Source organism: Dasypus novemcinctus, chromosome 8, assembly GCF_030445035.2.
Source record: "Dasypus novemcinctus isolate mDasNov1 chromosome 8, mDasNov1.1.hap2, whole genome shotgun sequence".
In the NCBI taxonomy this organism is placed as follows: Eukaryota; Metazoa; Chordata; class Mammalia; order Cingulata; family Dasypodidae; genus Dasypus; species Dasypus novemcinctus.
The window spans coordinates 43526947-43547864 of NC_080680.1; the positions used below are offsets into that span (position 1 = coordinate 43526947).

Genomic DNA, 20918 nt, shown 5'->3' on the forward strand with positions numbered 1-20918 from the left:
TAAGAACTAGATAAGCAGCAAGTTTACTCTTCTCCTCTAAGGAGAGCTTTGAATTCCAAGGAAAAGGATGATTCCTTGACAGCAACACCATTTCCTACCAATGATTTCTGCTCATTTGAACAAGCCCTGGCATGCCCAACATTGCAAATAAACAATCACTTTGGGATACTGGCACTTTTCCTAGTTTGGGGCACCCGGCCGATGGGAAAGAGTTCAGAAGTTTGTTTTTTAATATTTTACCTTTTGAATTCCTTAAGAGTTGCCCTACCCTAAGGATAAAGTCATGTGCTAATTGGAAAAGTATCCTTTAATAATGAGTTTTTAGAGAGCAAGAAAGCATCATTTCATCCCTAGATTTCTGTGTGGCTACCAGGCAGCCATTTGGTAGGCAGAGGATCATATAGTGCCAAGCATCAGAGACCAAAAAGGTCAGATAAGAAAACCACACAGAAAATGGCAATTTGAACACGCACCATTTTTAGAGGTTTTAAAACTACAAAACCCCCAGTCTTGGGAGTGCAGCCAGATATAAGAAGGAAAAATATGTATGTGTGTGTGTGTGTATCTGGCAAGTCAGGTTTCAGACCCCAGCAGTCTGATTTGAGAGCTCAGGTTCTAAACCACTTCCCCATACTGGCTCCTTTGTGAGCAAAAAAGCACAGGGCAAGGGAAAGAAACTGTCACAAAGCCTGTGTGCTAAAGCACAAACATTTTAGTGCTATGTGCGAAGAGGAGTATCTCAGCTCCTTACTCGGAGCCATATGACTCTTACTGCAGACCCAATGCCAAAGAGTTGATAACCTTTATATCTCACATCTCAGCGTGGAAGGGGGTAATAGTTAGAAGAGCTTCCAGGAGAGGCAGACTGGTAGCACCCAGAGAGCTGAAAAGAGCAGGCAGGGGTCCTGTCCAACGGGCATGATCACAGACCTCCACAAGCATTGGTATTTGTAAAAATAACATAGAACCAGCAGGAAAAAATTTACATGTATTAAGAAGGCAGGAACTGAATGATTCTGAATGATTCATTGGGAAACCTTTTAATCTAAAGTTCAAATGACGAGAGTGAACGAAGTAGTAAGATTTAAAGGAGGCAGTTTCAGTTATCTGGATACTTATACATAATTACTACTGTATGTCCCAATAAATACCATCCTGAATGCATTTTCTGGATCATTTCCAGAAGAGGTGGCATCAGTTTTTTTAAAACCCAGTTCCAGTACCTACATCTTCCCTCTTCAGACCCCTGTCATTACAGGGAATTCATTTTTATTACCCCACTGCTCATGTCTTTTATATTTCCTGCAGTTGGGTTCATTGGAAAATGAAAATATTGGGGCAGATAACTTTATGGGGGTGTGGGAAAGGAGACTGCAGATGAAGGAGGAAAGATATCTCCTTCAAAAAATATGAACCCATTCCTGCTACTGCAGAGGAGCTCTGTCTGATGGCATTACTGAACTTGTCCCCAAATCTCACATTTCGTTAGTGAGATGGATAACCTTACTTGGCAAAGACTCTTTGGGGTTGGCATTTCGGACAATTTAAAATGAGGCAAGATTTTTTTTTTTTTAATAGTTACCATAACACACTATTAACTGCTTATCTTCCTCTCCCCTCATTTAAAAAAGGATGGTTGCTTACAAACACCCCTATTAATATGCCAGGGAAAAAATTAAGTTTAACTATGCCCTCTTACTTGGAGGTAGTGGCATTCCCGTTTGTCTTTTTTCCCATTTTCTAATGTTATTCATGTGTGCAGAGAAACTTTTTAGTTGTGGGTGGAGGGGCAGGGTATGCCTCAAACCTACTCCAAAGTTATAATTCACCAAAAATGACACCATCATATCCACCACCAGAGAATTATGGTTTTACTCAAGAAATTGCACACCAAACAAAATAACTCTTCAGTACAGTGGTTTCCCCTGTGAAGTGTCAGCTTCTCATAATGGACTGTGTCCTTGTCTGCTCTGGGTTCCACTCAAATCTAGCCCATCATTTTTCTTTTCATTTTGATTCACTTTTCCTTTTAGAGATTAAAGCAGGAGGGGGGGGGGAAAAAAAAAAGGTAGCCTGAAAAAGAATTTTTTTTTTTGGAGTGGGGAGCTGATGGTAGAAAATAACATTTTAGTACTCATTTTTTTTCAGTGATCCCCCCTGTTTCCCACTTATTTTTGGTTGTCAAAAATTTTTGATATGTTCAATTTAAATATACCTCATTACATTTATTTTTGCAACCTGTGGAAAACACTTAAGTCCTTATTTAATGAATAATCCTGTTATTTGTGTAGATATCCTTGTGTGCCCCCTGCAAAGTAGCAACTCTGAATGCACAGAAATGTAGTAAAATTTAAATATGTTAAATATGTTAATGTTCTTTTCCTTATTTCTTAAAATCAGGCATAGGGATGTATCCATTAAGAGCCGCCTTAGCTGGGCTGGGGCTCACCTCAGGCCGAACCTTATATCCACCTTGACCCCTTAGGTGAGGACTGAAGATAAGGCAGAAGGCATTTTGTGCCTCTGACAATTAAGCCAAAATTGTTGACATTTGAGAGGGAGTAGGAGACAAACTAAAACAGATATCAGGAAAAAGTCTTCTCATTTAGCAGACTGCCAGTGTCTAGTGTAGAGGAGATGATTGCTGTTGATAGAGAACAACAACGAGGAACAGGCAGGCAAATGAATTCTATAAGCTGCCTGAGGGACAGGCATAAAGCCTAATGAATAGGTAGTTACATTCTGGGTATGTCTAATTGCAGCAAGCTGTGTTTAGTTCCCTAGCCTCTGTAAATAGAGGTTTTTACACAATCTGTGGGAGGGAGGAGAAAATAGACCCACGCAATAAATGAACTTGTGTTGTTTAGTTAGGAAATGGAGTTTGCTTATAAGCGACTCTAACAGCAGATTAGCAGGAAGCACATGACAAGCAGAGTTATCTGAGCATTTGTGTTGAGGAGCTTTTTTTAACTGTAGAAATATTTTGCAGTTTTCTATAGAAAAAAGTACCCCCAAAGTTGCCTGTTAATATGGTACCAACTTTACTAAAAAAATGGAGAAAGACTTTTTCCGTAGAGTTTTTCTGTAAAGCTGAGTAATTAAATTAGGCTGCTTTGCCCCTGGGTCCTTGAAATGAAAAGGACAAGAGCTGAGGGTTCAGCGCAAAGACAGTGTCTCCTTGAATCTTTCTCATCACCCTATGAGATGGGTATTGTTATTATCCCCATTCTACAGATGAGGAAAACTGAGTCACAGAGGGACTAAGCAATTTGTTCCAACAAATCCAACTCGTAGGTGATGGAGCTGAATTGAAATTTATCTTATCTTGTAGAAGGATACAGTGTTTTAAATGAACCCATTTTATTCATTCGTTCAGAGAATGTTCTAGTATTTTTATATTGGGGATTAGAATACATAAGTCCATGTTTGGGTTTCTCACTACTTCTCAATTTTAAGGGTGAATCAACCAGATAAGAATGTCCTTATATTTAGAGAATGAAGAAGGCTAGCCATGTTCATATCAGATTATTTTAGAATAAAAATGTCTAAAGTATAAGCCAGGGGTAACAGACATGCTATGGGTACTTTCTTTAGATTAAATGCCTTTTAAAAAATAGTGACTTGAATATACCTCGAAGAGTCTTCATACACATCTACATTGATACTTACAGGTGGTAATGCTAAAGGGATGCCACAGGATAAGGGAAATGTGAACACATCTGTTGCACTGTTCCTATTGATAAACTGTTTGAACTTTGAAAGGAGGGAAAATACTTTGAGAACTGTATTTAAAGTAATTATTATGATATCTTACTGGAGAGACCCATTTTCTTTTTTTCAGGTAGTACTGTTTACGGGACCTAAATATCTTAAATTCATGACTCACTCTGCCTATAGAATATCTTCAAATATATTTAAATCTAGAATCTCAGAGATTTGAAAAAAATGGTAGAAATCCCTAGCTCCTTTCTTTGGACTGGATCACATGTAAATCAATCCAAATGAAAAATTTCCCTGTCTTAAAGACCTCTAGGGAAAAAAATATTCTGCAACCTCCCTCTGTAACTTACTCCTATGCTTAACAAGCCCTGAGGTTTAATTTTAAAAGTGGGCTTCTCATATATATAGATGAAGGAGACTCTAAACATAAAATATTATGAAAAGCTATACATTATGTAAAAGACCTCCCATTGAGAAGAAAAAAAATCAGAAAGCACTTAGCTCAAAAGAAGCTCTTTGTTATGATGTAACATTTGTAATACCTACAATAAAAAATAAAAAGAAATACATTTTCCCTCAAGATTTTATCACCAACCCCTTGAACCAGGGCTACAGTTAAGAAGAAATTTTATCTGGCCCTACAGATTTTGGAAGGTTTGACAGTAACCTAATTCCAGAAGGAAGTTAGTTCCAACATTTATACCACACCACACACACAATAGTTTCCTAAGCAGTTTGTTCTGATTCTTCACATTCCTCCTGTCAAAATGTTTGCTTATAGCTATCCTTGCATTGTCATTTAAACCCATCTCTAAATTATGCTTGTTGGAAATTGAATAAATGTGTCCAATTTCTCATAATGTATGTCTTTGTATGGTTAATTATTAAATTGCTCTGAAGTATTTAGACTTATTTTTGCTACCACTTAATATCTTTAATTTTGCTTAGAAAGGATATGGAAAATACTTGATACTTGGAAGAATGCCTATTAGTGGTTTGAACATCTGCTTACTGAGATTCTTTTTTTTCCTTTTCTTTTTAATTTACTAAATTAACTCATCTGGTAGCATCACTAACCTTAGTTATAATTTTAAAGTAAGTAAAAATTCACCTTTACTAAATATGAAACACCTCTTGTTTTTGGTCCATACTTAGAAATTAATTTAAACTCTTGAAATTTAATGTGTAAAATTATTTTAAATTAACTTATTAAGTGCATTTTGATAAGCTTGATGATTATATATCACTTTATTCTGATAACATGAGAAAAATGCTCTCTCGAGTCTTAACTGCTAATTTTTATTAGGTGGGACGAGCAGACTCTTTCCCTACACTGAGTGCTTTTAGACTATTTTCTAATATGTAGTAAACATTTTTTAAGTTTCCAAGATTCACTCGTTAACCTGAAAGATGCTTTCTAGGTTGTTAGGGAAAATAGGTGCTCCTTTTCTTTCAAATCGTAGGGCAAATCAGTGGACAAGTGCCTTCCCGTAATTGTACAGCAGTAGTTCTAAAAGCAGGGCTGCTCCACGCTGGGATGGAGATAAGCCTGCCTGATGGGGCCTGGGATGCAATTGGCAATATACCTATAATTCTTTTTAAGAAACCCTCTATAAAGCTAGAGTAAAAGGTGGCAGCCCTTTCCTTAATTTATTACTCAAGAGTGTTTCTTTGGACTACTTTCTCCAGTGTTCATTTGTGAGTGCCATTTCCCTGTGGGGAAAGATGCCAGATTCTTTTCTTTTCCTTTTTCTCCCATCCCCCCTTTCTTTACTTCCCTCTCCTCTTTTACTTTTTTCCTTTTCTTTCTCCTCGCCCTTCTTTTTTCTTTTCTTCCTCCTTCCCTCCTTTCCTCCCCTCCTCTCTCCCACTTAGGTGTTTAAGACAGCTAGTTGTCCCCATCTCTTGGCCCTGGGAGCAGCAGGCAGGCCGGGTGTGCCCCGCAGGCGTCGCCCAGCCCGGGCTGCCCATGTCGCTCTTGTCCCGCAGGCCCAGGGCCCGAGCTGAGCGGCCCGAGCACCCCGCAGAAGCTGCCGGCGCCCCCGCCCAGCGGCCGGCCCTCGCCCGCGCCCCCCGCAGCAGCAGCGCAGCCGCCCGCGGCCGCCGTGCCCGGGCCCTCCGTGCCGCAGCCGGCGCCGGGGCAGCCCTCGCCCATCCTTCAGCTGCAGCAGAAGCAGAGCCGGATCAGCCCCATTCAGAAACCGCAAGGACTGGACCCCGTGGAGATCCTCCAGGAGCGGGAATACAGGTAAAAGGCTCTGCCAAGGGGCGGCTCCGCTGCGTTACAGCAGGAACCCTAGAACCTAGGTGGCTGTGGGGTCTCCCAGCGTGTGGTCGTTTTTTTTTTTTTTGTTGTTGTTGTTGAACAAGGCAAAGGCCCAAAGGAAGTTGAGAAGGATGAAACTCATGCTACTAAGAATGACTTTCCCAGTAAAGTCAGAGAGATTTGCCATTGGTGGGGCCCTGTGGAGGCTCTGGATGGAAAGGACTGTGCTTTTCAGCCAAATTCAGTCAGAAACTTTGATCTGCCCCTCTGATGTGCCAGGCATTGTGTTTAGGTCCCGGGGATATGAAAACCAAAAGCCCAGCCTGGAGATGACGTGGTTCTGAGAAAGTGGCATCTCCCGCCTGGACTGGGCAATGCACTTTTCTCCTTTGTGGGTTTGTGTGCTTGAGAAACGACTAAGAGGACTGGACACTGCAAGTATTGTGTTGGCCTTCAGGTTCCTGACGCATCTTAGGAGTCTAAAGAGTAGTACTTCAGTAACTTGGTATCGATTCTTGGTTTTAATTTATGCGTTTTCTGTCTATGGCCTGGTCCAGTTTTATGTGTCTTTGTATAAGCTTCTAAGTTCGTACTGAGAAAACTTAATTTTCTCCTGATTTGGCACAGTTATCTAAATCAGGGGTCAGTGAACTTTCTCTGTAAAGGGCCAGATAACACATATAAAAAGGCTTTGTGGGCCATGTGGTTTGGACTCTACCCTTGCATTGTGAAAGAAGCCATAGACAGTAACGGACTGGCTGTTTTCTAATAAAATTTTATTTATAAAAATATCCTGCGTGTAGGACTTGACTCCCAGGCAGTCATTTGCAGACCCCTGATCCAAATGGTTCATGTTGAACAAAAAAAGAGTACACTAAGTATTGAGTCAAGATAAAACAAAGCTGAGAATGCAGTGCCTGGATTCCTCTGGAAAGCATGTCTTTGCTCCTTATTATCTGTACTACCTTGATCAAGATACAGCTCCTTTCTGTAACTCAGTTTCCTTATGTGTTAAAAGAGAGTTAGTATAGTAATTTTTATAGGGTTGTTGTGAAGATGAAATGGATATGATACCTCACTTATAGTATAATACTAGTATTTATTATCGTTTCCCAAGCATTATTGAATTTAAAAAGAAAATCAGAGTTTAAAAATTATAGAGAATGTTAGTTAAACAATGTCTGGGCCCCCTCGTAAAGCATTACCTCAATCTTTATTGAGAAGCACATGACTTGTACAAGATTAAAATATTTAGTTACCAGATTTGAGGGTTACTCTGAAAGAAATCACAGTTAGTTGCTATTAGAGGTGTGTAGTTTTCTGGATGAAGAAGATAACGTTAATCTCATCACTATCACTAATCATCATTTAAGGGCTTTTACGCTGCTGTTTGTAGCCTTTCAGATAGCCCTAGTGTTTTAGTTTCCCAGCTGCTAAAACAAATACCACACAATGGGTTGGCTTAACAACAGGAATTTATTGGCGGGGTTTCAGAGGCTAGAAGGCTTACTTCTTCCCAAGGTCAGTATTTTCTGGCTAGCCAAGCAATCTTTGGAGTTCCGTGGCTTTTCTGTCACATGACAATGCACATAGTGGTGTCTTGTCCTTTCTCTTCCAGATTTTATTGATTTCCAGTTTCTGGCTGCTCTCTGGCTTCTCTTTCAGTGTCCAATTTCCTTTTTTTATAAGGACTTCAGCCATACTGGAATAAGGCCCACCCTCATTCAGTTTGGACACCTTAACTAATAACATCTTCAAAGGTCCTATTTACATATGGCTTCACCCCCACAGGACACAGGGACTGGGACCTGAACACGCTTTTTGTGGGGAACATGATTCAGTACCTAGCACCTTTAAAACTGGATACTTATTGTCAATTACTATTTCAATGTTGATAGGCAGATTCTGTTGGGTGAATAATTGCTGTGTGTTGTATAATAGAACTGTATACTCTCCTGAAGCAGAAAAACAGTGCTTTCTTTATATTGCTGTTAAATAAAAAAATATATCAAAAGTGTTGAAAGACAGTGTTATGCTGAAAAGAAAACAAACAGACTTTAAAAAGAGATGCAGAGCAAGTTTATTGAGCTAAAGACACATTAATGCAGGAGCAGCACCAAAAGAGGTTTCTGCTCAAAAGATTGAGCAGCTTAGATGGTTCCTTGAAATAAAGGGAAGGTGGGGGGAAAGAAAGATGGGGAGAGCTGAGGAAGATGAGTACGTGAGCTATGTGAACTATAGGATGGGGGCGGTGTGGGATTCGGGCAGGATGTAGCAACCAGGATATTGATGTAGATTATGGTCCTTTGGTGAAGACCAGCAAACTTCACTGGTGTTAGGCTGGGCAGGGTTTTTTTTTTTTTTTTTTTTCCCTTTAATCAGCACCGCAAAGGGTTATTGGTACATTAGCTTCCTTCAGTTGACCTCTGTTTCTTCTTTACAATTCCTTAAATAAAATGGAAGTTCAAGTAAATCAAGATGGTTGGTAAATTAATTTACCATTCCAATCTCACATTCCTCTTTTTGGTCAAGGGAGTCCTTTGACTCCCTGAAAACCAAGTATGACTGGTTTGGGGCTCTACAGACTGAGACTCTCAAGCTCCAGGGGACCGCGGAAAGAGTCCAGTGGCTTTGAGGCATCGTGCATCCAGGTTTGGTGGTGATGCAGATGAAAACAGGTCCGAGGAGAAGGATGATGCTTAGCACGATCAATGGCGAGACCAGGGAATACAACCCAGAGGTGTCAGGCAGAACACCCTTAAATGATTCCTGTATGTCCTTTGGTTGCTGGTATATGCTGTGAAGCCATTTGACTTTCTTGAAGGTTTCCCGGATGTTGGTCTCGACTTGTCCAGTGGTGTTCATCCAAGTACAACAGGATGTGCTGGCAACAGCACAGATGCCTCCTTCTTCCGCCAGTAGGTGATCTAAAGCTAAATGATTGTCCATAGTTAGGGCTGCGAGGGAATTGAAAGAGGTAGTTAGTCCTTGCAGGGGTTGTCCTGTTTCTGAGCTACGGCTTCACGGGTGGCAGTGAGGTTGTGGATGGCGTGTTCTTGGTACCCAAAACCTATCCAGGGGGCTAAAAGTACATGTCTGAACCCTATTCCAGCAAGAATTAAACCAATAGCCCTTAATTTTGCATGGGAGGGGTAAAGCCATAAGGGTGGAAGTTGGGGTATATTCCTGAGCCTATTGTGCATTGTCCACCAGGCTCTGGGTCAGTAGCAGGCAAGGAAATGCTACAGGCCCTAGAATGGGATTGCATTGGAAGGCGAAACCCGAAGGGAGACAGAAAAGACAGTGGTCCATGAGGAAATAAGCAAAAGAACAGTGTAAGGGTCATTTTGGTTAGACAATGGGGCTAGGGAAGATAATGTTTGCTACAGTCTAGATAAAGGCAGTGGAGTTAACTGCAGCAAACAGAAGATAAGAGAGTTAATAAGGGTCCCTCGGGGGCTCTTGCTCTTGGGGGAGAACTATTCATTAGTTAATAAAAGAGACTAAAGAAATTTTAAGGGTACTCAGCCCACGTCTGTTGCTGCTTCTAGACCCAGCGGAGCCACAGGGTCAGGTCTCTGGTGCTTTCAGTGGTCCACTCCAGTGACAGGACTGGTTTTGGGGGCAATTGATGAATTCAGTATTTGATTCCTCAAAGCATTGTGGCAGTGGGAGTGGTAAGGAGGACTTGAAAGAGTCCTTTCCACCGGGGCTCAAATCCATGTTTCTGGAGATGCCGTTTCCAATATACCCTACGTCCTGGTTGCACAGACGGGGGAGAAGACAGGAGTTCTGCAGGGAAATAAGGGCATGGGTCTGCCAGGAACTATCTCAAGGAGGAAAGTTGGTGGGTGCCAAAAGGGCATTGCCGTAAATTCATGAGGATTAAGGGGAGAACTAACCCAGAGGAGGGAAAATTGTTCAGTTAAGTTTTCCTAGCTGTGTCTTGGTCAAACGATTGGTGTGTTCAACTAGCCGTGGTGACTGGGGGTGATGGGCACAGTGGAGGTGCTGCAGGATGGGTGAAGTTGACAGGTTTAGAGAGGGGTTGCCCTGTATAGTGGGTACCACTATGGCTTTCTCAAGGAACTCCCTACCAGGGGATTATCTTTTCTAACAGAATTTTGGATACAGATGTCTCAGTTGCTTGTCTTACAGGAAAAACTTTTACCCACTGAGAGAACAAAAAGACCATAACAAGGTAATACTTATATCCCAGAAGGAAGGGAATTGGATGAACTTGATCTGCCAGATTCAAAAGGCCCTTGAAGTGGGATGAACTTCCCTGGAACAGGCCAAAAGGGTCGAGCAGGGTTGTATTGAGGGCAGAGGCTGCAGCTTGCAGCTGCTTCTTGAGCTACAGATTTAAAATTTCTCCACCAATACTTCCTCACAAGAACTCCAAACTTACTAGGAACCCAATGGGTTTGGGTATGAAGGTGAGTCATCAGTGGGCGAGTGAGGACATCTGGAAGGATCAGTAGGCTACTGGGGTTGACACAAAGTCCAGTATGGGGATCTTTATGCCCCCCTTGGCCCCCCAGATTTTTGAGATCTGGGGCAACGTAGTTTGCTGGGCTTGTATATTGTCATTTAAGGACAGCCTTTGTGGGGGCTGTTGACAGTGCAGAGGGGGAAGGCAGGCTGGCTTGGCAGATTCCACTAGGTACTCCTTGATGAGCTGCAGTGTCCACTAATGCAATTCCTTGAGCTTCTTCTGAATCAGCTCTTCTATGTCCTGCAGTTTTCACTACTGCTACTGCTTTGGGGAGCAGAAGACTTTGGAGAAATTCACTTACCCAAAGCTGGTTTTTGATGGGCTGACCAGAGGATATAAGGAAACCTCTGTGTTTCCAGAGCATGCCAAACTCATGGGCTACTCCAAGGCATAGTGACTGCCAATGTAAATGGTAACTGCTTTACCTTTTGCCAAGTGGCAGGCCAGTGTAACTGCTGCAATTTCTGCCTGTTGAGCTGAGGAAGCTTCAGGGAGGGGACACATGTTCGACAATTTCAGAAGGTGTTATTCCATATCCTGCAAGTAGATGGCCCTTTTTATTATGGAAGCAGGATCCCTTTGTGAAGCAGACATGGGTTCTTTCAAAGGGGGTTCACTGAGGACTGGCCTTGGACTGAGAACTGAACCAAGAAGGGTGACCCAGTTATGGGGCTAAGAGTCATCTTTGGTGGCTAAGTCAGGAAGGAAAGTGTCAGGATTGAGTCTTAACACACTCAGTTGAAATATTAGGGGTGCTTGGCAGGAAGGCTTCTAGGTGTGCCAGGAGTCTTGCCTACAAATGCTGGGTGTGATGGCTGTCTAGCAGAGTCTCCACAGTATGAGGCACAAAACCTGTGAGAGCTGAGTCTAGGACTACTTCAGAGACTGCCTGAGCCAAAGTCGCAGTGGCAGTGACTGCACCAGGTGGAGGGAAGGCCCTGATTTACTGCATCTAGGGTCTGGCTGCAATAGCCTGTGGGGCGATAATGATCACATGTTTGGGTTAATAACCACAGACGTTCCCTCCTTTTTCATTCGTAAACAGTTGGAAGGGGGTGGGGGTGGGAGTAATTAGGAAGCCCTAGGGAAGGGGGTTTTAACAGTGCTTGCTGCAGAAGTTCGGGGAGGAAAGCACTGAAAGGATTGGGGAAGAAAATGCAGTTATTTGTGCTACAATTCACCCTGTTGCACAACTCTTACAGTTTTTCCACCACCTCGTCTGCAAAAGGCCCTGAGCATGGAAAGGGGTGGGATGGGGGTGGGGTGGGGGTTTATAAACCATAGTACTGTGATATAATGCCACAGCTAGAATATAAACAAGATAAGCAATTATAGGAGTTTGTGGGCTCTGGGAGTAACCTCCTGGAAGGCTGGCTTTTATCTTAAAGGGAAGGGAAGGATATTTCAGAGGTGACAGGAGATGCTGGATGCTGGCACACATCTGCCCTTCTAACGGTCAGATTGATCGTGGGTTGTTGCTGCAGTGGCAGCCCAGTCAAGGAAGAAGTTAGAAGCCTGGTGAGTCTGGAAAAGAAGTCTGAGTGTGCAAGCACCAATATTTAGTCCTGAGCAGGAGGAGGAGGTTTTCTCCCCTGAGTAATATACAATGGATCTTTCTCCCATAAGCCCTAGGGCATTTCTTAGAGTGGGCAAGATCCGGGCTCACAATACCACACAAGTTAAGGGGCAGGCCCTAATGCCAATTGTTTTATCGCCCTGTGCCAGCCCCTCTGTGGCCACTCTTTTTGTGCAGCTATAAGGCTGCTGCTTCTTCACTTTCAGAGCTGCCTCACTTTAACTCTGGGTTCCAGGTGTCATGCTGGTACTTAAATTCTGGGGATTATTAGGAGCTTTCCATCTCAGGATTTAAAAATAACAATTAGAGATCAGAGCTCAGGAATAAATGTGATGGCTGCAAAAGCTTACGATCTAGGCTTTAATTTCCTTAAATAAAGCTATTTTTAGGGAACTGGATGTGACTCAAGTGATAGGGCTTCTACCTACCATATGAGAGGACCTGGCCTTGATCCCTGGGTCCTCCTGGTGAAAAAGAAGAAGAGAAAATGTGTCTATGTGGCAAGGCAGTGCCCGCGTGGTGAGCCAGTGCCCAGGAAGCCGAGTGCCCACGCAGTGAGCAGTGCCCACACAAGTGAGTGACGCAGCAAGATGATGATGCAACAAAAGAGAGACGAAGGGGAGAGTCAAGGTGAAGCACAGCAGAATCCAGAAACTGAGGTGGTGCTGCTAACAGGGAACCTCTCTCCACATCAGAGGTCCGCAGGATCGAATCCCGGTGAATCCTAGACAAGAAAAAATGAGAAGAGAAGGAAAAAAGAGAAATAGATACAGAAGATCACACAGCGAATGGATACAGACAGCAAAAACAGCAGGGCGGGGGGAGGAGGGGAAAGGGGAAGATAAATGAATAAATAAATCTTTTTTTAAAAAGCTATTTCTAGAGATTATTAATTACAGCTTAAAGTAGAAGTTTAGTTTCATTTTTCTTTTACTCTTTTACCAATATTATGTTAATCAACAGGCAAAACGTAAACCTTTGTCTTGTTTTTCCTTTATTTATTTATTTATTTTTAAAAGATTTATTTATTTCTTTCTCTCCCCTTCCCCCGCCTCCCCCAGTTGTCTGCTCTCTGTGTCCATTCGTTTTGTGTTCCTATGTGACCGCTTCTATCCTTATCAGCGGCACCAGGAATCTGTTTTTCTTTTTTGCATCATCTTGTTGTGTCAGCTCTCTGTGTGTGCGGTGCCATTCTCGGGCAGGCTGCACTTTCTTTCATGCTGGGCGGCTCTCCTTACGGGGCGCACTCCTTGCGCGTAGGTCTCCCCTACGCTGGGGCACCCCTGTGTGGCAGGGCACTCCCTGCATGCATCAGCACTGCACATGGGCCAACTGCACACGGGTCAAGGAGGCCCATGGTTTGAACCTTGGACCTCCCATGTGGTAGGCAGATGCCCTAACCACTGGGCCAAGCCCACTTCCCTCTTGCTTTTCCTTTAAAGTCCCTTTTTCTTTACAATGGGGGTGACTGCATGCTCTTTAAAGAAGCATCAGAGCAAAACAGTGTACCTGATAAGAGATTTTGGCTGTTTGTATGACATCACATTTTTCTAAGAATAAATGAAACTATAACCAACAATATTATCATGCTGATCAGTATTAGGATAGAGTAGACAGTGATACCTTTAAAAGTCTTTAAGAGGGAAGTGGATGTAGCTCAATTGATTGGGCTCCCGTCTACCAACTGAGAGGCCCTGGGTTCGCATCCCAGGCCTCCTTGTGAAGGCAAGCTGGCCCGCCCCCACAGAGAGTTGACAGCCAGTGCCCATGGAGAGCTGACAGATGGTCCACACCTGCGGAGAGCTAGCGCAGCAAGATGATGCAACAGGGGAGACAAGCAGACACAGAAGAATGCACAATGAATGGACAGAGAAAAGACAGAAAGCAGCGGTGGGGGGAGAGGGGGGAAGGACAAATAAATAAAATAAATCTTTAAAAAAAAGTCTAAGATTTTTTTTAATACACTCCCACTCCCCATATCTATAATAGATTACATATTTAATTTTTTCTTTATGTTTTCTTCTTTGAGAAGGATACTGTCTACCGCTTCAACAGTACTGGAAGAAAACTATTTTTCTAGTAAATTTAAGAAAACTTAAGATTTCCAGTGGAATCAAGTTTATCTTCTTGCTACCACCACCTTAATATATTACACAATTATCAGAACATTAATATCCCTATCTTATAAATATATTACTTTTAACAATGTTGGTGATTCCTTAAAACTTCAGAGTGGTAAATGTAATATGGATTTTTACATATATTAAGTATATGTATTTCAGCACCTCACTTTTTACAAGGTGAAAAAACAAATTATTTCTAACAGTGTGCAATTGAAGATATCCTTAAGAATTTTATTAGAATATTAAAGGTTGTCAGGCTTGAACATTATATTTAGGCAGGGCTCTATTTATCACAATGACCAATAAGTTAGTAAAATAGTTTGAAAAAGACAACTAACAAAATTAATTTTTAAACCACTGAAGATATAATGAAGCCATTCTGATAAGGTACAGATTTTTTTTATATCTACCTACCTACCTACCTACCTATCTGTCTGTCTATATGTATATATCACACACTTATATTGATTATCTAAAAAAGATTTTTATATCCTTCCACTCAACACAGACCAGCCATTTAAGAAAAGTTACTTTAGCAGAGAGTAAGTCAAGTTTTACTTTTGTGTCAGAACGCTATTTGGTAAACAGATTTTAGTAAGCATAGATTATTAAGAGATTAAGGATAGATTTTTTTATCAACATCAACTTCTAGATTTTTGCTTAATAGTGATTTCCCAGAATCAGTCATTTACACTGTAATTTTTCAGTTTGGAAAAATACTTTTACAAACTTCCCATAATCATCCATAACCACATAAACTGATTATTTAGTCTCAAGACCACTTCCACCTTTGAATAAGCTTATTGAATTATAGCCAACAATAAACAAAATTTACTTCCACTAACCTTTCTACAACTTACCATATGCATTCAAGCCTTGTCCTGCATATTTCCATCCTGATTTTATGAAACCAGCCATCTTATCTTGGGACAAGACACACCCCTTTAAACAAGCTTTCACAAACCTTTTACTTCTTTCATATTCATTTAAGTCTTAAATCACTCATTCTGTTCTGAGAAAAACTAGTCATTTCAATTTTAGGCAAAACAATTATTTTTTGAAAGACATTTGTAACAATTTTATTAACCAAAAACTTAAAATTTTCATAATCTTGAATATTTAACACACTTAATGCTACCTTATTTTATATTAGTATCCATATAACCTAGGGAGATTATGCTTGAGTAGGAAAAAAAAATGATTATATAAGAAATCTTTTTTTCTTCTTTTTTCTTCCATAGGTTAAAAACTTCGTTGTTTTCATAATACCTTAAAATTTCAAAATACCTTAAAATTGTGAAAATCAGAAGCATACTCTATATCGGACTTTGCAGTATATATTATAATAGTTTAATTTGTTCAATCATGGTTTGGAAAAACTTTTCTTTAGCTTTTAAGGACCTTTTTTTATTTACTGAAATTTGGATTAACTCTTAACTCAAAGTTTAAAATGTAATTGGGAAATTATAGGAAAGACTGTACAAAACAAGGTTTGTTCTATAATATTCCCTCTGTCCCTATTATTTTAACTTCCAGATCTAGAATACAGTTCTAAGCAGAACTCATATCTCCCCTATCTTTCCACACTCAGCCCGCCCCCCATAGTTGCTCAAACCAGTTTTCAAGGTTAGGAGAAGACCCTTGTGGCAAAAAAATTATGGAAGAATTTTTTTAAAACTTTTTAGCTTCTTTCCTTTAAATAGTTCCTTCAGTCTCATTTTATATGACTTTTTGTCCTGTTTGACTATTAAAATTTGCCTCAAGGAGTATTCATTTACCAACATAAGTGCTTACTTAATTTTTAGCAATTCAAATAGAGCTCTTTTAAGAATTTTCATGTGTTGATTTATAACTACCATCCTGAGGTAGGAAAAACTGACTGTTTCCCACAATAGTAGAGAAACAGTAAAGAAGCAGAAACAGAAGAGAATTCTCTTACCTGACAGGCAAAAACAGAACCCCTCTGAGGGCCAATTCAGACTTTAGCTCAACAAATGGATTTTAACCCCAACTACAACATTGCAAGAGTTCAAAGATCTGAGAGGGGCTACCTGGGTGAGCCAGGAGATGGCCCCAGACAGGATGGAACACAAAGGATTCCTGCAGGTACCTTGCTTCTCTCAGAGGTGTCGGAGCCATTGTCCCAGCACCAACTTCCGATCCCACTTTTGACACCAAGTACTGTTGTGATGAAAAGAAAACAAACATTTTAAAAAGAGTTACAGAGTAAGTTTATTGAGTTAAAATTGCATTAATGCAGGAGCAGCACCGAAAGAGATTTCTGTTTAAAAGGTTGAGCTGGAGGAACAGCTTAGATGGTTCCTTGAAACAAAGGGATGGTGGGGGGAAAATGGGGAGGGTTGAGGACAATGGGTACGTGAGCTATGTGAACTTCAAGACGGGTGTGGTATGGGATTCAGACAGGATGTCCCAGTTTGTTAATTAGCAACTAGGATGTTGATATAGATTATAGTCCTTTGGTTAAGACCAATGGACTTTGCTGGTGTTAGCTTCAATTTTTATTACAGTTCTTCCTCCCAGGCTAGGCAGGATTTAAAAAAAAATTTTTTATCAGCACCACAAAGGATTATTGGTACGTTAGCCTCCTTCAGTTAACTTCTGTTTCTTCTTTATAATTCCCTAGATAAAATGGAAGTTCAAGCAAATCAAGATAGTTGGCAAATTCATTTATTATTCTCTTCTCACAACAGTAATAGTATAGGGAGTTATTGTTTAATTATTCTAAAATTTTTACCTCCTAAAGCTAACACTTTTTTCCATACCCTGAAGGTATTTATGCTACCAGTACCTTTGTTAAATAATGCCAAATACCTTCATAAATTAGATAACCCTATACTTAGAAATTTTATATAAAATTTCTGGATTTTTTTCCTTATTCAGCCTGCATTTTTTTCTATGTGTGTATGTTTGGAACTCTGTCTTGGTGACTCCAAATTTTTATTTATCATTTTTTGCCAGAATTTTAACTGTAGGCCTTTCTTATATTGAGCTCATTTTAGCACCTTTTTGGGAAGTGATTCTTAATAAATAGTCTACCAAAATGTACATATCATGTTGTACAATTTAAATTATTTCAATGTATTAAAAAAAAGCTTCCATCTACCACTCCTACATTAATTCTAAAAAATGTGTCTATTGGTATCTTTTAACTTATAAATATTGTAGAATGTGGTAAAATGCTATTTTTCATATTATTATTACTACTACTACTTAATAAATGGTTCTTCCTTTATAAAGCTATATGGCTTTTGAAATGTTTAATCTGGAAAACCCTAGGTCCAAAAATCTGATGTGTCCTTTGTCCTAAAATTTCCCCTAGCCATCTGTAGAAGAAGCATAGGTTTGTACTGGCAGCATTGTGGGGTAAGTTTTATCTTTAGTTATAGAGCAATAGCTGTTTTATGTCTGGATGAAGATAAATTGTTCAACTGTAGAGATTAGTTAAATTCATTCCTTTAAAGGGTTAGATTAAGTCCCCTAGGCACTTGTAAAAGACAGCTGAGAAACAGTTTTCCATTTGGCCTTCTGCAAGAGAATGACTTACTAGCCTTTAACACTGATAACTGGAAAAGTCTTGGGTATCTTGGGTATCTGATGGGCGATTTGAGCACAGTCTTTTAAAAAGGATTCTTTTACAATTTGATGAACTTTAAGAGAAAATCATCTGTCAGAAATTCTTTGACAGATGTTAATTTTCTTGACCATCGTAATATCATTTACCTTGTCTGAAAATTGAAAGAAAATGGTCAGAATCTTAATTTTTTTTTTAAAAACTTTTAAACTGCTTGACTGCTTTTCATAAAATCAGAATTTTGGCAAATTGATATTCTTTATTCAGTAGTAGCATAAATAAGTTTCTTTATATGAACACTTTGCCTCAGAGCTGTACAAATTCTCCATTTAAACATGCTTCCCCATTGGATCCTTTTTTTTTCAGCCAGCTTTTTTTTTAACGATAGAACTTTATTGCTTCCCTCTAAGTGGCAGAGAGAAATTTCTGTGTGCTTTAGTTTTGCTTTTTCTTTCTTTTTCTATTCTCTCAATATACCTAACTTCAGTTTCCTTCATCTAGAGTTAGATGTTAGATCAAAAGTGGTGCAGGAATGATCTCATTGGCATGTAAACTAATTCCACAAATGTTTGCATGAAAGATGTGGTTCACTTAAAGGAGTTTATTTGGGAAGAGCATCTTTGAATATGTCAGTCCTTTTTGATATCAAGTCAGAGTTTAGTAGGAAAACAGTAGTACATCTTGTTTTAGGAAGCAAACATAGGCTACTTACCTATGATTTTTGTCCTGTCCTTTCTTCCATTGCAACTCTGAAAATTCGGTCTCAAAAATTACCAATGGCCACTTTCCCAGCAGCATTACAAAAAGTCAGACTCTCTCTCTTTAAAGTGGTGCTCAGGTCCTTGAAGGAACAAAATGTGCCAGTGTCATTTTCTGTTCAAATAACTCTCCTACAGGAATCATAAACTTCTCCTTTGGACCTGAACAAATATCTGTTGCCTTTAATGGAACTCTTTTTCTTGCTAGAACAGTAACCCCTCTTGATTTACTGTTCAATCTGTATGAAAAACCCGACTGACCTAATTCTGCTTCAATTTTCTGTACTCGTGAGGACAGTAAATGAGCCTCCTGCAGTTATGCGGTATTACATCTTGTTGTTTCAGGAAGTTTAGAATCCTGAATCTCTTTATCGGACTACCCGCTGAATCCCATTGATGGGTAGATGAAATTGTCTGGAGAGGAGCATTATTTAAAAATGAAGATTTCTATTCACCACCACCACCACAACAACAAAAAGTTAAAATTTCCTATGTTAAAAAAGCCCCTTGCATACTTTTCTACCCACCCCCCCATGTGCTGAATCAAATGCATATAATTTTCCCATGGCATCTGTCCAGACTATGGAGTCCTCTCCTCCTATAGTGTGTACTTTGTAGTCCTTGCCTCCCTTCACAAAAGACAGGTTCTTTTGTGCTGGGGAATCTGAGATGCACTGACAAATTACTAGGCCTTTTTGGAGAAGCAGTCCTTCCTGAGAGAAGTGTACCCCCCAGTTCCCCACCTACTCCAGTGCCTCCGTCACCCAACTCCCTGTCTACCCCAAGGCACCACCAATCCCAGCTCCCTACCCCCAACTCACATCCTCTCAGTTCAGTGTGATTTAATCTCTACAGTGTCAGCCTGTCAGTCCTAAGATTATTTATTTAGTTCTAGTTTCATAGTTCTTTGGAGGTTTAGGGAAGAAGCACTTGACCCACTTTGTCCAAGAGGGTAAACCAGAACACCAAGGGATAATTTGAGTTCTAGGATAGTCAAAAGAGAAAGGACTATAATAAATATAGAACTAAGTAGAAAACCAAATCCTTGGCCATCATCAAACACCACTATAATAATAAATTTTCCCTTTAATATGGCCATAATCCTGCAAAAATAAAATTGTTTTTGTTTTTTTCTTTGAACTGTGCGTTTAAGAAAAACATCCATGGTGTATTTTTTTCCAATTTTAAAGTATATTTTTATTTTTTGCTGTGGTACATTCATTGCAATTGATGAACAAATTTGGGACATTGCCACTGATCATGGATTATAGATTACATTGTAGTTTACACTCCCTCCCACTCAATTCTGTAGGTTATGGCCATATATACAATGACCATGGTAGAGTTTTGCAAATAACAGCCTGATTGTTAAGTTGTATTATCTTTTGCTATATTTTGAGGTTTTTGGCTATGTGGATATTTACGAAGTTGAATTGGATTAATAAAGAAGACATTTGTTTCATATAGTGAAAAAAAATGATGTTAATTCCATGAGCGTCTATAGTAAAAGGAATGTAAAAAAAAAAAAAAAAGTGGGAGAGTTTGAACAATTTACCAAAAGAGGAAAAGGATGAAAGTGTTTTTTTTTTAAATAAATTTTTAGTCTGTTGCATGATTAAACCATTTTACAGTGCTATTGTTTGTAATGGTACACATAGTTAAAATAACAATGGTAATAATGAAAACTCTAATAATAAAACATCATGATTATAAATTATTCAGTAAATCAGTATCAATAGTATATATGTGCCGAATTAAAGAGGACGCTGTCATAAATATTATGTTCAGTGAAATCAGTGAAAAAGTAAGCATTTCTCTTGCTACTATTTTAAAAATTTTGAAAGAGATAACATTTTATTTCACTCCCAAGCCAACCAACTATAAATTTTAATTAGCACTTATTTTAATTAGGAGAAACTAGGGGTGGGAAGGGTGGGGAAGAGTATGTGGGAACTCCCTGTACTTTCTGTGCAGATTTTCTGTAAGCCTAAAGCTTACAGGCTATACAGTCTATAAAAAAACACATTTTGGTATTTGGGCCATATTAAGTATTAAGATATTTATTAAGTCTCAGAAACTTAAAGATAACTTAATCTTTTTTTTTTCTCTAAGATTCATTTTATTTATTTCTCCTTGCCCCCCTTCCCCCATTTCCCCTGTTGTCTGCTCTCTGTCCATTCTCTTTGTGTTCTTCTGTGTCTGCTTGTATTCTCATTTGGTGGCTATGGGAACCGATCCTGGGACCTTCTGGAGTGGGAGAGATGTGATTACTCTCTTGCACCACCTCAATTCCCTGTCCTTCTGTGTCTTCTTATTTCCTCTCCTCTGTGTCCCTTGTTGTGTTATCTTGCTGCACCAGCTTTCCACGTCGGTTGGCTCTCCTGC

At 39.9% G+C, this 20918-nt stretch overlaps 1 protein-coding gene across 8 annotated transcripts in view; it reads left to right on the top strand.

Moving 5' to 3' along the window:
* SMARCA2 (SWI/SNF related BAF chromatin remodeling complex subunit ATPase 2) overlaps positions 1 to 20918 on the top strand; it is a 195160-nt gene that overhangs the window by 24373 nt on the left and 149869 nt on the right. For all 8 annotated transcript variants that reach the window (XM_058301759.2, XM_058301765.2, XM_023588455.3 and 5 more), the window contains exon 5: positions 5710 to 5968. In XM_058301759.2, the coding sequence (XP_058157742.1) occupies positions 5710 to 5968 (259 nt within the window). The remainder of the gene's footprint in view (positions 1 to 5709; positions 5969 to 20918) is intronic.